The sequence below is a fragment of the Pholis gunnellus genome (genome assembly GCF_910591455.1).
Source record: "Pholis gunnellus genome assembly, chromosome: 3".
NCBI classification, from domain to species: domain Eukaryota; kingdom Metazoa; phylum Chordata; class Actinopteri; order Perciformes; family Pholidae; genus Pholis; species Pholis gunnellus.
In genome coordinates, this window is record NC_136529.1 from 12,622,718 (window position 1) to 12,635,569 (window position 12,852).

At 41.2% G+C, this 12,852-nt stretch overlaps 1 protein-coding gene across 1 annotated transcript; it reads left to right on the plus strand.

Annotated features, from left to right (window-relative positions):
• Window positions 1–1,452: 1,452 nt before the first annotated feature.
• On the plus strand, window positions 1,453–11,157 carry LOC306715828 (hyaluronidase-2-like). The gene is made up of 7 exons (XM_079186308.1): window positions 1,453–1,593; window positions 2,161–3,133; window positions 3,691–3,780; window positions 5,391–5,781; window positions 8,516–9,426; window positions 9,520–9,609; window positions 10,143–11,157. Exons 2-7 carry the CDS (start codon window positions 2,204–2,206, stop codon window positions 10,464–10,466), a joined length of 2,736 nt encoding a protein of 911 aa, XP_079042434.1. The 5' UTR covers window positions 1,453–1,593; window positions 2,161–2,203; the 3' UTR covers window positions 10,467–11,157.
• Window positions 11,158–12,852: the final 1,695 nt, after the last annotated feature.

Below are 12,852 nucleotides of genomic sequence, written 5' to 3' on the forward strand. Positions count from 1 at the left end.
CTCTGAGAATTAATGGAAAAAAAACATTGAAATCACTTCACTCAAGTAGCAACACGAGAATGTTAAAGAAGCATGTTAAGCAACAAATGCTGTATTCAGAATTTAACTTTTGAATTATGGAAAAAAGGACCCGTTATGAATAATTATCTCACACCGTCAAGTGACTGATAATATGATAATATGGTGTAATGTAAGTACATTCAATCAAGTATATTTAAGTATATATTTAGTCTACATACTAAGTACTATTGCTTATTCTACTTTATACTAGAGCCTTACTGTGTTTCAAAAGCACACATACTTTTTACTTCACTATATTGATCTGAAAACTATGATTATTTTGCATATTTTGATTTTTTTAACAGCTTATGAAATATATTGTTTAGCTTAAACAACCAAACAGTATAGAAAAGTAGCTAAAATGTGAAACCTTGCCCAGCTACAACCTTAAAATGCTGTGAATGCATCAACAAGTGCTGCTGCATAATGATTATAGCTTTTTACTTTAAATACTTCTGTACTTTTACTTTTTGAATGCAAGACGTATACTTTTGATGGAGTATTTGTGTGGTATTGCTACTTAAATCCTACTATTCCTACCTTAAGTAGAATGTGTGAATACTTATTCCAGCCTGAGCCAGGGTGGTGCAAAAATGAACAAAAGTGAATCATAAATACAGCTATTACATTAATGAAGAGTGTAGTAAAAGCCTCACAGAATAGAAGTTCAGCAAACTGCTTAAGATCGCTTAAATTAAACACTATTTTTGAAATGTGCATCATGAGTTCTAGGACCTGGTCTAAAGGTCTAATCATCTGCTTATGGGATCCTACATGAACACATTGCAAAAAATTAGAACAACATATGAAAGCTCTTCTTACTTTAAAGCAAATAAATACTCCTCAAGTTTTCAAACCAGAGTAAAGTGTTCACATAATTCCTAAATGTCATATCATTCATAAGCTATATCTGATTACAACGTAGATGACGGGAACACAGTGGTCATTTGTGGGCATGATCGTATTTTTAGGGATGTGGCTAATGGCCCGCTGTGACCTTCTATGAGTCTTGACATTGCTCTTTACAGTGTATCTGTTTCACGGCGTCCGTGGTGGACTTCTTGGACAGATCTATTAGAGAAATAAAAACAGTAGGATTAAATCCAAGTGTAGCTTCACAGAAGTTATACCCGAAGTTAAGAGCAGAGCTTCGGCGAAGAAGCACGTCGCTGTAACACACGACACGCTAACGGAGTCGCTGGGATGTCCGGTTGGTTTCGCCACTCCCCCCCCCCGATTTCTCCACATGAATGGAACATCCTGAAAGTGGTTTGGCTCGCGAGGCAGCAGAGTTTCGACTGACAACATCGCAGGGGGGCAACTTCTCTTCACTCCAACAACAGGCAGCATAAGTTAGAAGATATACCGACCGTACTACGCATGACTTTGTAAAGTCACCTCCTCGTCATTTTCTTACTTAAAGGCAATGTTTATTTTGAATTTGTCCAATTTCTTGTGAGGCGACACAAGAAACGCGGCTTGAAGTCGCAAGCTTCTGGTTTTTTGGAATGCTTCCTCAGTTTGCGAGCAAAGGTAAGTTTGTCCAGCTGCAGAGAGACTGATTCACTTTGCTTTAACGTCATTCATTGCTCAAAAAATACCCCAACTGTCATTTAATTGAAGCCAGCTTATACTAACTATAACAGAACGGGTTGGGAGAGCATTAGTCTGCATATATAACTATGTAGCGTTAAAGGATGCTTTTTTAAAAACAATTTAAAAAATATATATAAATAAAGACTAAAACTAACTCGATTTTTATTTTCTGATTATTTTACAAGGCTGTGTTTTAAACATTTATTATAATAGTGCACACCGGTAAAACGTCACTTTCTGTCAGTTGATATAAATGTAACACTCAAATACCTATGATGCTTTAAATACATAAAAACAAAAAACATCTAAAGGTTGTTGCCATTATCTACGCAGCCTCATAATCTGTGATTGAAGCATTGATTTTCTTTAAAGCATTGCTGGAATTAAATATTAACAATAAAGACTTTAATTTTTTAACTTTTTGAGTAGCTAACTTAATGAAGGAATGTACCGACTGCCGCTTATTTGAAGAGACTCAATTTCCATCTCCTCTGAAACTTGTAGAGCAGAGAGCGACGGTCCCATCTGTCCATTCACATCTGAAGACATGTTGTACTGGAATCTGCCTGACTGGAGAGTACTGCTGCTGATCGTGCTGCTATGGGACTGCCTCTGTGCTTTGGGGCTGAAACCCACGAGATGGCCATTGTACTCACAAAAGCCTCTGCTCCTCGCTTGGAACGCCCCGACTGAGGACTGTGCCCCGCGGCATGGTATTCACTTTCAGCTGGACCTTTTCCAGATTGTGGCCTCTCCCAATGAGGGCTTTGTTAGGCAGAACCTCACCATCTTCTACGGGGAACGCTTGGGCCTGTACCCCTACTTTAAATCAGACGAATCGGCGATGAACGGGGGGCTGCCGCAGGTGGCCAGTCTTACCAAGCACCTGGAGAAGATGCCGGAGGGGGTGCAGAAGTACATAAGGGAACCAGGGGCCAAGGGTCTGGCCATTATTGACTGGGAGGAGTGGCGGCCACTCTGGATACGTAACTGGGAAACCAAAGATGTGTACCGCCGACATTCTCGTGAGTTGGTGCGTCAGAAGAACCCCACTTGGCCTCCGGAGCAGGTGGCGAAAGTGGCCCAGCAGGAGTTTGAGATGTCTGCCAGGAAGTTCATGCTGGAGACGCTGAGGAATGCCAAGAACCTGAGGCCCAACCAGCTGTGGGGTTTCTACCTGTTCCCCGACTGCTACAACCACGACTACAGGCGCACTCTGGAGAACTACACGGGCCGCTGTCCCGATGTGGAGGTGGCCCGCAACGAGCAGCTGAAGTGGCTGTGGACTGAGAGCACGGCCCTCTTCCCCTCCATCTACATGGCCACCGTGCTGCGTTCCTCAGACTCTGGACGTCAGTTTGTCCGGAACCGAGTGAAGGAGGGGATGCGCCTGGCCTCATCAGGCGATGGGTTGGCACGTCCTGTCTTTGTGTACACCCGGCCCACATACACCAACTCCCTGGAACAGCTGACAGAGGTGATACTCCCACTTTAGAAACACTGCCAGCCATTCCTGAAACATTTCTTTCATACTTTACCAATCTGATGACGTTTAAAATGACTAATGTGTTGCTGTGCGGGTTTGGCCATGTATGATAATGATTTATGATAACATTTAGGAAGCAGAGGACATAGACTTTTTGTTCCAAGATTTAACTCTCAGTGACCATGTAGCTCTCTCTCTCTCTCTCTCTCTCTCTCTGAGATCAGTGCATGGCGCTATAGCTCTGCTTTTCCTTATCGGCAGCCACAGTCCTTTCCTGTTCTGGGAGCTGACAGACAGACATCCAAATACCTCTCATTTATGTTGAGTGCGCAGGAAGGGTGTTGGTCAAGTTGAAAAATCTCGCTAGCTCCCTATAGACCGTTTCCTTATGGAAGAATGAACTGATAAGCTAGTGCAGCGCTTCACACACAGTAGCCCCACTAACATCCTGACCCTGTCATAGTGATACTGAACACTGTATTTTTCCTGTGTCTTTCTATGAGGTTGAATGCGACGGGGGGTTTAAAGTGCTGTATTGTCTTTCACAGACCGACCTCGTCTCCACCATCGGGGAAAGCGTGGCTTTGGGAGCAGCTGGTATCATCATATGGGGAGATGCAGCTTATGCAAGCAGCAGAGTAAGCATCTGCACGCTAATTATAAAACAAACATTATTATTCACTCAGACACTACTTACAGATTTGACCATAAACATCATCATCTGGTAAGAGACTCTGCTGCTGCTGTCAGTGATGTGTCATCTGATAACTAACAATTATTCCTCAGAACTCCAGTGGATGTTCTCAGATCCACAGGAGATCATAAAACCAGCCAGTTATGAAGAACCAGTTGCTGCAGCATATCTCGCATTTCACTCAAACTGAAGACAATGAGACAATAGTTTATGGTGGCCGGGATGAACGTCATCCTAAAATAATTACTCACAGAGAATGACCGAACACTTCTTAGGAATGTGCAGGATAGACAGGCATTCATTGGAGATGCAGCTCCTCTAAACTATTCTACTTTTTATGATGACAAACACAAATCACTAGGGTCATCCTCCTCTTTTGATATTATAAATATATACATTTCCATCCATCTTCTTACACAGCGTCAAGTCACCCTCAGCTCAGAATAAAAACCTCTGCATGTTCTACTTGTTGTGAGTGGAAGTTCTCTTTTATATAAATGTATAAAGCTCTAACTGTGCACACAGTCGATGTCAGCTGCCACCGATAGAACGTAATTCCCGTAATATTGGAGATTAAATGTTAATATTTCTGAGTGAGCAGGATTGTGGTGCAGCTGGCTGAATAGGCTGGCTGCGTATGCGTCTGAACATGTTTTAGCAGCTTTTCGGTGTTTAAATGTACTACCTTTCTTCAAGTAGCTGAAATAAAGCAACTGAATGCTGTTGAGCAGAGATACAAATGGATGTCTAACACTTAAAATCCACTGTATACCAAACACTTTATTACTGGATCAGATTGTGAGCTTACTATCACGTGTCTTTTGATCTATATATTTTTTTCGCTCTCCAACTATATTTTTCATCTTCAGTTGCTGTGTTTAGTCCCCGTCTGATTAAAGCTGGACAAATATATTTAAAGTGTAATGTAGGCCACAGCCTAATACACAGTCAGACAGACACTTTATCCTCTATTAAGGAAATGTAAGTCTGGCAAATGTTGAATTTAATGGACAATACTCAATAAAACTTTGTGTTAACTTAATGACACTTTTCCCCGCTCTGACTCAGGCAAGACAAATGTGTCCACTCCACATATACATGCATTCATATTTCTACATCCACTGGATTCAAATGGAGGCTCTGCCTTTTGTTTACCTGCTGCCGTGGTGAGTCGTGGTACTTATGCCTTATTGATGATGGCTTCTTTCATTCACCAAGCACGAGCTCAAGTCAGAGTAAACAAACTCGGGGTTGATTGAACAAACTCTGCTATTCAGGAACCGAAAAGTCTCCAGTTTCCCATCTCATGGTTAGTCAACTCAGATTTCAGGGTTAGACTCAGAGTTTGTTAAACCTCTGAAAGAGGGCCTTAAATACTTCTTCTACCACTGAATGTTACACAGAAAGCTGTTGAAATACTTTAAAAGTCACACCCCTGATCAATGTATGCTTAAACACAGGCAGGTTTTGTGTGAAAGGCCGACAGTGCAGACCTGTCTTATTGTGACTCTTGAAGTGAGTGATGACTGTTTTCTCTTCCTTTGTCCTCTCCAGAACAGCTGCTCTGACCTGGATTCGTATCTGCGGGGTCCGCTGAGTCAATACCTCCTCAACGTCTCCACGGCAGCAGAGCTATGCAGCCAGACGCTGTGCGCTTCTCACGGCCGCTGCCTGCGCCGAAATCCAGACAGCCATGTTTACCTGCATCTGAACCCTGTCAGCCACACTATCTTCACGCAGCGTGGTAAGCCGGCGGTCGCCGGTGAGCTCGGCGAAGAAGAGAAGAGAAGCTTTCGAACCCAGTTTCAGTGCCAGTGCTACAGCGGCTATCAGGGAGAGGGCTGCGATCAGACAGACCCTCTGCACCAAAGAGGCGCGGCATCTCAAATCACGACGTCGGCACTGCAATGTGTCATCTTACTGATTGTTTCTCTGCTCCTCTGTTAACACACCATACATACTGTAGACACGGCTGCGTTTTATACGTCTCAATACTGGAGCATACGAGATGAACACGTGAGGAGTGTCCTTTTTTTTTCTTCTTTTAATTGCTGTAAAATATGGATGACACAAAGTGAAATTGTGAAAGAAACACTGTGGGAGTTGCAAAGTTATATTTGTTTAAGAACTTTTAATCTTTTTTTAAACAATGGAGGGCTCGCTGGAAATGACCGTGTTTACATTTTGCTCTCAGTTTCCTCTCGGTCACTGTTTCCCAAGGTGTCAAATTCCACGTTTCTCATAGAGAGGACGTTTGTTGGGAATGTGAGGAACACGTTAATGTATGTCAGCAGGTGTGTGGTGAAAGTGGAATCGATGCACTTAAGTCTGGTAATAGCACAATGTATTTGAAGTGCCTGATCTTTTTTCAACATGACCTCTGACATCTGATGTTTTTCTGGAGGCAAATACAGTATTACTATTTATTTGAATGTATTTTTAGGTGTTTTGTATGATGTTTTTTTTATTTTTGTGTCCAAAACATGACTACTAGTTTTCTCTTAAAAAAAAAAAGTATTTTCTGTATTTCAGAAGCTATTTTACATCAGAATCTAAAAAGCAAATGCTGACACTTTGTATGTTCCACAATTTCACTTACACGACCACCTCTCTTTTTATGCTGTTTTCTCAACTTTGACGTTTGTCCAAGTAAATAAACTTTGTTAATGTCCATGTGTAATTTCTCTTAAGATTTACATAACACAATGTAGAGGGGAGAGAAAACTTTGAAGGCAAGGCAATGTATATAATATATAAATATATATAATATAACTTAAAGTGCTTTACAGAGGCATACAAATATATCAAACAAGACTTTAAGAAACCATGAAAACTGCATTTATAAGGCAATGAAAACACAAACAGAAAATGAGCACAAACAAATAAGTAAAATTAGGAATAAATTGCTTTTTAAAATGAAAGCTAACAGTATGTGTCCAATTTATTGAAAAGCCACCGTAAACAATATTTTAAGGCCTGATTTAAACGAGCCGACGGTTTCATCAGACCTCAGGTATTCAGGAAGCTTGTTCTACAGATGCTGAGCATAGAAAGTAAACGCTGCTTCACCTTGCTTGGTTTTGAAACTGATACTGGGAACACTGCTTGTCCCAGATGACCTGAGGGGTCTGGATGCTTCATAGCGTACAAGTAAATCATAGATGTATACCATTTAATGCTGTATAGACGAATATTAGCCTTTTAAAATCCATCCTTGAACTGAATTTGGTATTCAGATAACAGAGGTTTGACTCTGCTGTTTGCAATCAATAAAAGACAAGCATCTGGTGGGGGAAACATGTCATCATTGTCCATTAAGGGGAGGCAAATTGTCTTTGTCCACTAAGGGAGGCAAAGCCAGCGAGTCCTCAGGGAGGGACACATTTTGCAGGCTGCTGCCCCCTCCCCATGTAATTGTAGGGTGCCGTTAAGCCAAGAGTTATTTTTACTGCTTTTAAGAGTCGAGCAAGGCATGCATTTAAATTGGCAGGAGGAAGAGTTCACCATGGCTTGCTTGACAGCTATTTTGAGTAGAACTATATTGCCTTTCCAGGTCAAGTCTCTTCAGTAAACTGCTTATTTTCAGTTACTTTTTTATTTTTTTCAAACAAGCTGGAAACTGTGTTCAGACTTTTAATTTGCCTGTGACTTTAAATCTGCTCCTTAAAATGATCTGCATAGGTCCTGTTATTGGCTGTCAGAGATTCTGTGCACACTTCTGGTTGGTTGTTTGAAAACATTTGCTCGCTTCTGATTGGTTGGTTGAAAGTGCTCACTTTTGTTCCTCCCCCATTCCTTTCACATGCATGTGTGATTCAGATCATAAGACTGCTGGTGGATTTTCTCTTCACGTTCAGACCACAAAGTAGTCTTGCAAAGCGAAATCCTCATCCAGTTGTTAAATAGGTAAGTTACTGTTTGTCATTTTGTCCAAAATCATTGTGTCACACTACATTAATGCTTTAGTTCCATGTAGCTTCACCACATCAACATTTGTGGTTATCTGGGAAACCATGATGGATTTATAGACAAATAAATAACTGACTTATACAGATTCTGAAAAAAACAACAACTACTAATTTGCTTTGAGTTTTGATCTTACAAACATCAGTTGCATCACGTATTTGTTGAATGTTTGCAATGTCCTGGCATGATACTAACCGCCCACTGCTTTGATTGGCTCCTGGAATACTGGAACCTTCACCTTTTATACTCTTTTTTTCTCAATTCACAGCAAAGACCACAGACTGTAAAGACACAAAAAGTGACAACAGACGACAGTAAACCAAGATTTAAGCTTTATTCATATGTTATGACACAATAGTTATCTTGTGTATAATATGGTGGCAGTTCAAGCACACACATTTTAATATAGTAAATTGCATCGCCACCTTTGACTGCAGGAGAAGCTAGCTAACTTTGTTAACATCAAATTGATACTAATTACCTGTGTTAATGTTACGCAAACAATTAGTTAGCTTAGTTATCACAAATAGTTTAATTGAATTCACAGATAATGGTAAAATGATTTAAGATTTTAACAAAAAGTAAATTACAAAGTCATACTCACTGATTTGACTGACATGAACAGGACAACAAAGTTAGTGGTCCAAAAAGAGAAGCACTGGGCGTTTCTGTACTCCTGGATATCAGCAGTGCTGTGTTTTCCTTTTTTGCAGGGATGAGTTCCTTTCATCATGAGGTGCCGCTTTTCTTAAACCTGATCAGCCTTGTTTCAGGGCTGCAGTTTCCAACATCACCTTTTTCCCATGTGCCTTTCCTCACTGTGTGGAACGCTCCTACTGCCAGCTGTCTCTCTCAATATGGCGTGGACCTCGACTTGGGCACGTTCAGCATCGTCCAGAACGAGAACCAGACCTTTATGGGCGAAAACATAACCATCTTTTACTCTGAAAAGCTCGGCCTGTATCCCAGGTACACCAGTCAAGCGGTGGCTGTCAATGGCGGTGTGCCGCAGAACGGCAGTCTCGATGAACACCTCAGAGTGGCCTCTGAAAATATCCGCACCTGGATCCCTGACGAGGATTTTCAGGGTCTGGCTGTGGTGGACTGGGAGAGCTGGAGACCTGTATGGGACAGAAACTGGGACAGTAAGCAGGTGTACTGGGTGGGATCAAAAGAACTGGTGAGGTCCAGGCATCCCGACTGGAGCCCTGCGCAGGTCGAAGCTGCAGCTCGGGTGGAGTTTGAGAAAGCTGGGAGGGAGTTCATGGAGGAAACGCTGAAACTCGGGCAGCAGGAGAGACCAAATGGGCTGTGGGGTTATTATGGTTTTCCCAACTGCTACAACTACTACAGTGACAAAAGCACAAACTACACGGGGGAGTGTCTTCCTGCAGAGCTAAAGTGGAACGACGAGCTGTCGTGGTTGTGGAACATCTCCTCTGCTCTTTATCCTGACATCTACCTCAGCCTCGAGCTGCGACACCTCGACAGAGAGGTGCTCCTCTACACCCACCACCGCATCATGGAGGCCATGAGAGTAGGGGCTCGGCTGACTCCATCAGCACCGCCTGTGTTCCCGTACGCTCGCATCGTTTACACATACACGTTAGATTTCCTCTCTCAGGTAAGTGGCAGATGTTTTAACTCCATGCACTTTTGGGATTGTCCCGGTTTGGTCTGAACGTTCTGCCTTTCCTCTTGTGTTGTCCTCCTGCAGGAGCACCTGGTCTACACCATCGGAGAGAGTGCTGCTTTAGGATCTGCCGGGGTGGTGCTTTGGGGCGACCATACCCTCTCCAAATCTCAGGTAGGCCAACAGTTACCGAGATCGATTGGATGGCTGTCAAGGTGATCCGCTCTTCACTTTCTTGGTTCTGATACCATGAAATACCATGAAACCATACACGAGTATTTTCTGAAAAATGTTCTGAAAAAATGATGGTGATGTTGTTTTGTTGAGGGCAAGATAGACCAAAAAAATGACTTAAACCTAAAGCTTAGTGTACTGGAGCAGAGCTGTGCGACATGTTTTAATTTTGATGGTGCGTGTTCTTACAGTTAGGCAATTTAAAGATAAGAACAGCAACTTGACCCCTTTTAGTACATTTTATTTTACCAATATATTTTGGAAATTTACCTCCTTCCTCAGAGTTAAAAAAAAAAAGTTTCTTTACAACTATTTAAATTGTGCATTACTTTATTGTTCATGCGTTAGAATCGTTCTTCCAATGTCACTCCATACTGAATATATGCACCTTTTAAACATGGAACACAAATATATAGTTTCTTTTTTTTTAAGGCTAAATAATTTCCTCAAACTTGCTTCTTTCCTTCTTTTAGGCCATTTGTAATACTATCAGATCCTACATCGACGACACTCTGGGTCCTTACCTGGTGAACGTAACGTCGGCGGCCGTTCTTTGCAGCCAGGCCATTTGTTCCTCTCAGGGAAGATGCCAGAGGAGGAACCCGACCTCGGAGGTCTACCTCCACCTGGAACCTGCCGCGTGGAAGGTGGTGTCTGAGAAGAAACCAGGCAGACGGCAGAACTACAGCGTTATAGGACAGATGACAACACGCGAGGTAGCGTTCCTGAAGTCTGAGTTTCAGTGCAAGTGTTACCCAGGGTGGGGCGGTGAGACCTGCTCCAAAACAATTCAGTGATAAAAGGCTTTGCTGGAGGGAGAACGTTTGTGTTTTCTTAACTAATACCTTTTACCTATACCGTTTCTTTGATTTAAATGGGAGATGATTTTGATTAAATCTCCATTTAACAAGGTAAGCAGATTAATTATATATTACTATAATATTGAAGGAATTTTGTTTAGTTGCATAAAATGTGTCAGATTGTTTTACCATCAGTTGCAGATATTAGCCTGCTAAAATCCGTGCTAAACTTAAATCTGAGTTGAATTTGTGTACGTAGAGCAAGATTTCGGGTCAACTTACACAAGTGTGATGTGGAAACTTGAAACCGCCAGTACACAAACACAGAAGCTACAATACAAATCGCATACTTTTTCTTTTTACTTTTAATACATACTGCAGCTGCCCTTACAAAGTGCATACTGCAGTTTGCTTTCAATTGTGAGACACTACTTCCTCATAACATGGCAAAGGATTGTGGGTCAGAATAGCCATAAAAGCATGATGGCTTGCATACTGCGAAATGCGACCGGATGTAGTGAAACATCCTGGTATTTCTGTCATACTGGATTTGACATATTATCTATCAAAATCTTTTTCTGGCATACTAAATATATGGTAGTATGGGTATTGTAACTCACAGTGAGAATGGATTTAGAAGTAGAAGACATCTTTTGTCCAGCAAGTTGAACCTTTGAAATTACCAATATTTGCACATTCATAGATTCTGAATTGTTTACAATGATTGTTAAGTAGTAAATTCTACTTATTTTGTGGAACATATTTCTCAAATAATAAAGAGTATTTCAGTCTTAACGTGTGTCTGGGGATGTCTTTCATATTAGCATTGTTGGGAGTTTAGTTATCAAGTAAACACAACTTACAGTTTTTTAAATTGTTAAACCACAATTTCTGAAACAAAGGCCCTCTCCTCTCTCTACACACAAAACCAAAAACATATATAATGCATAACGTCGTTTTTTTATGCAAAAGTAAACACTTCATTCAAAACTATATAAATGTATCCAAAAATGTTGCATCACAGCATTGAACACAAAGTCCAAATAAATAGATCTTTCCACTTGCCAACTGCACACTCTTCGAAAGAGCCCTTGACATTTTCATTTGGGGCATAGAACACAAATGCAATGGGGAAACAAACCAATGTGTTTATCTCAATACTCATATACTCAAAACAGTATCAGACTTAAGTACCTACACTGAAGATGACATGAACATACTGTATTGTACTGTTAACAGTATACTGCACACGTCTTCCTCTGATCCAAAATGTGCCTCCCTTGTTACACACCAAAGAGCAAACCTGAATCATAAAGTGTTCAAGCTCTGATTTCTAAGTGATCTATTTGGTTACAGGTGTTGATAGGGTAATGATAATTGAGTGTGTGGCATTTCAGTAGCAGAGTTAAGCAAATGATGCTCAGGCTTTTAGTTTTGAATGATGTTTCCAATGTAAATAATGTGTGTGAATGTTTGCTTTGCATTTTAGAATCTCAAACAGTAGACTAACAATGTGTACCTGGTCTGTATACAATCACACGAGTTAGTGGTTTCAATACTGGTGCCACAAGGACTAGCTTTTATGTCTTGATAATTGCCAAAAAAAAAACTATAATATGGTAAAAACAAAAAAGTCCAAAACAACCAGTGGTGGAAAGTAAAAGTACATTAAGTACAGTAAGTTTTATTTGTGGTATTTGTAGTTAACATGGTATTTACCACCGTAGGAGCCGCATCTTGAGTTCTGTGTCCGGCAGGAGCTTTGGGTCATGAACAGAATAAAGGTAGGAACTTTCACTCAGGTGACAGGTGTTGCTGCACGGAGGAGGAACACAAGTAGTTTTCTGACCGTCACGTGTGGCAAGGTAAACGCTGCGTTGTTTTTCTAATAATGTGTAGTTTGTCTTCATGGAGATTTATGGATTCTTGCATGTGACATGTTGAAGACCATGAACGGTGAGCAATACATATTGCATCAAAGACAAAGACGCAGAAGTTTTACTCTTGTTATTTAGCGATAACTAGCTACTAGCGCGTCAATTAACCTCAGCCTGTTTATGCCCCGCCCCTCAGTGGCTTTGAGTTTAGGTTTAACCGCTACTTTATGCTACTTTATGCCTCTGCTATGCTACATTTCAGTGTGACATATTATACTGCGAAAGCTACTTACTTTACAGATACACAGAAGTTATCCAAAAATATATATTATAGGAATCAAACTTCTAAAGTAAAGGACCAGCTGTTTTGTTTGCCAGCTTAGTAAACACCAGACGCAATCCACATGTTGTGGCTTTCATTTACAATATTTGTGTGGCGGTGTTGACCAGCAGGTGGTGCTGTTGGACAGCTGACTAGAAGAGATGTAGGCGACATCAAGGTCAGA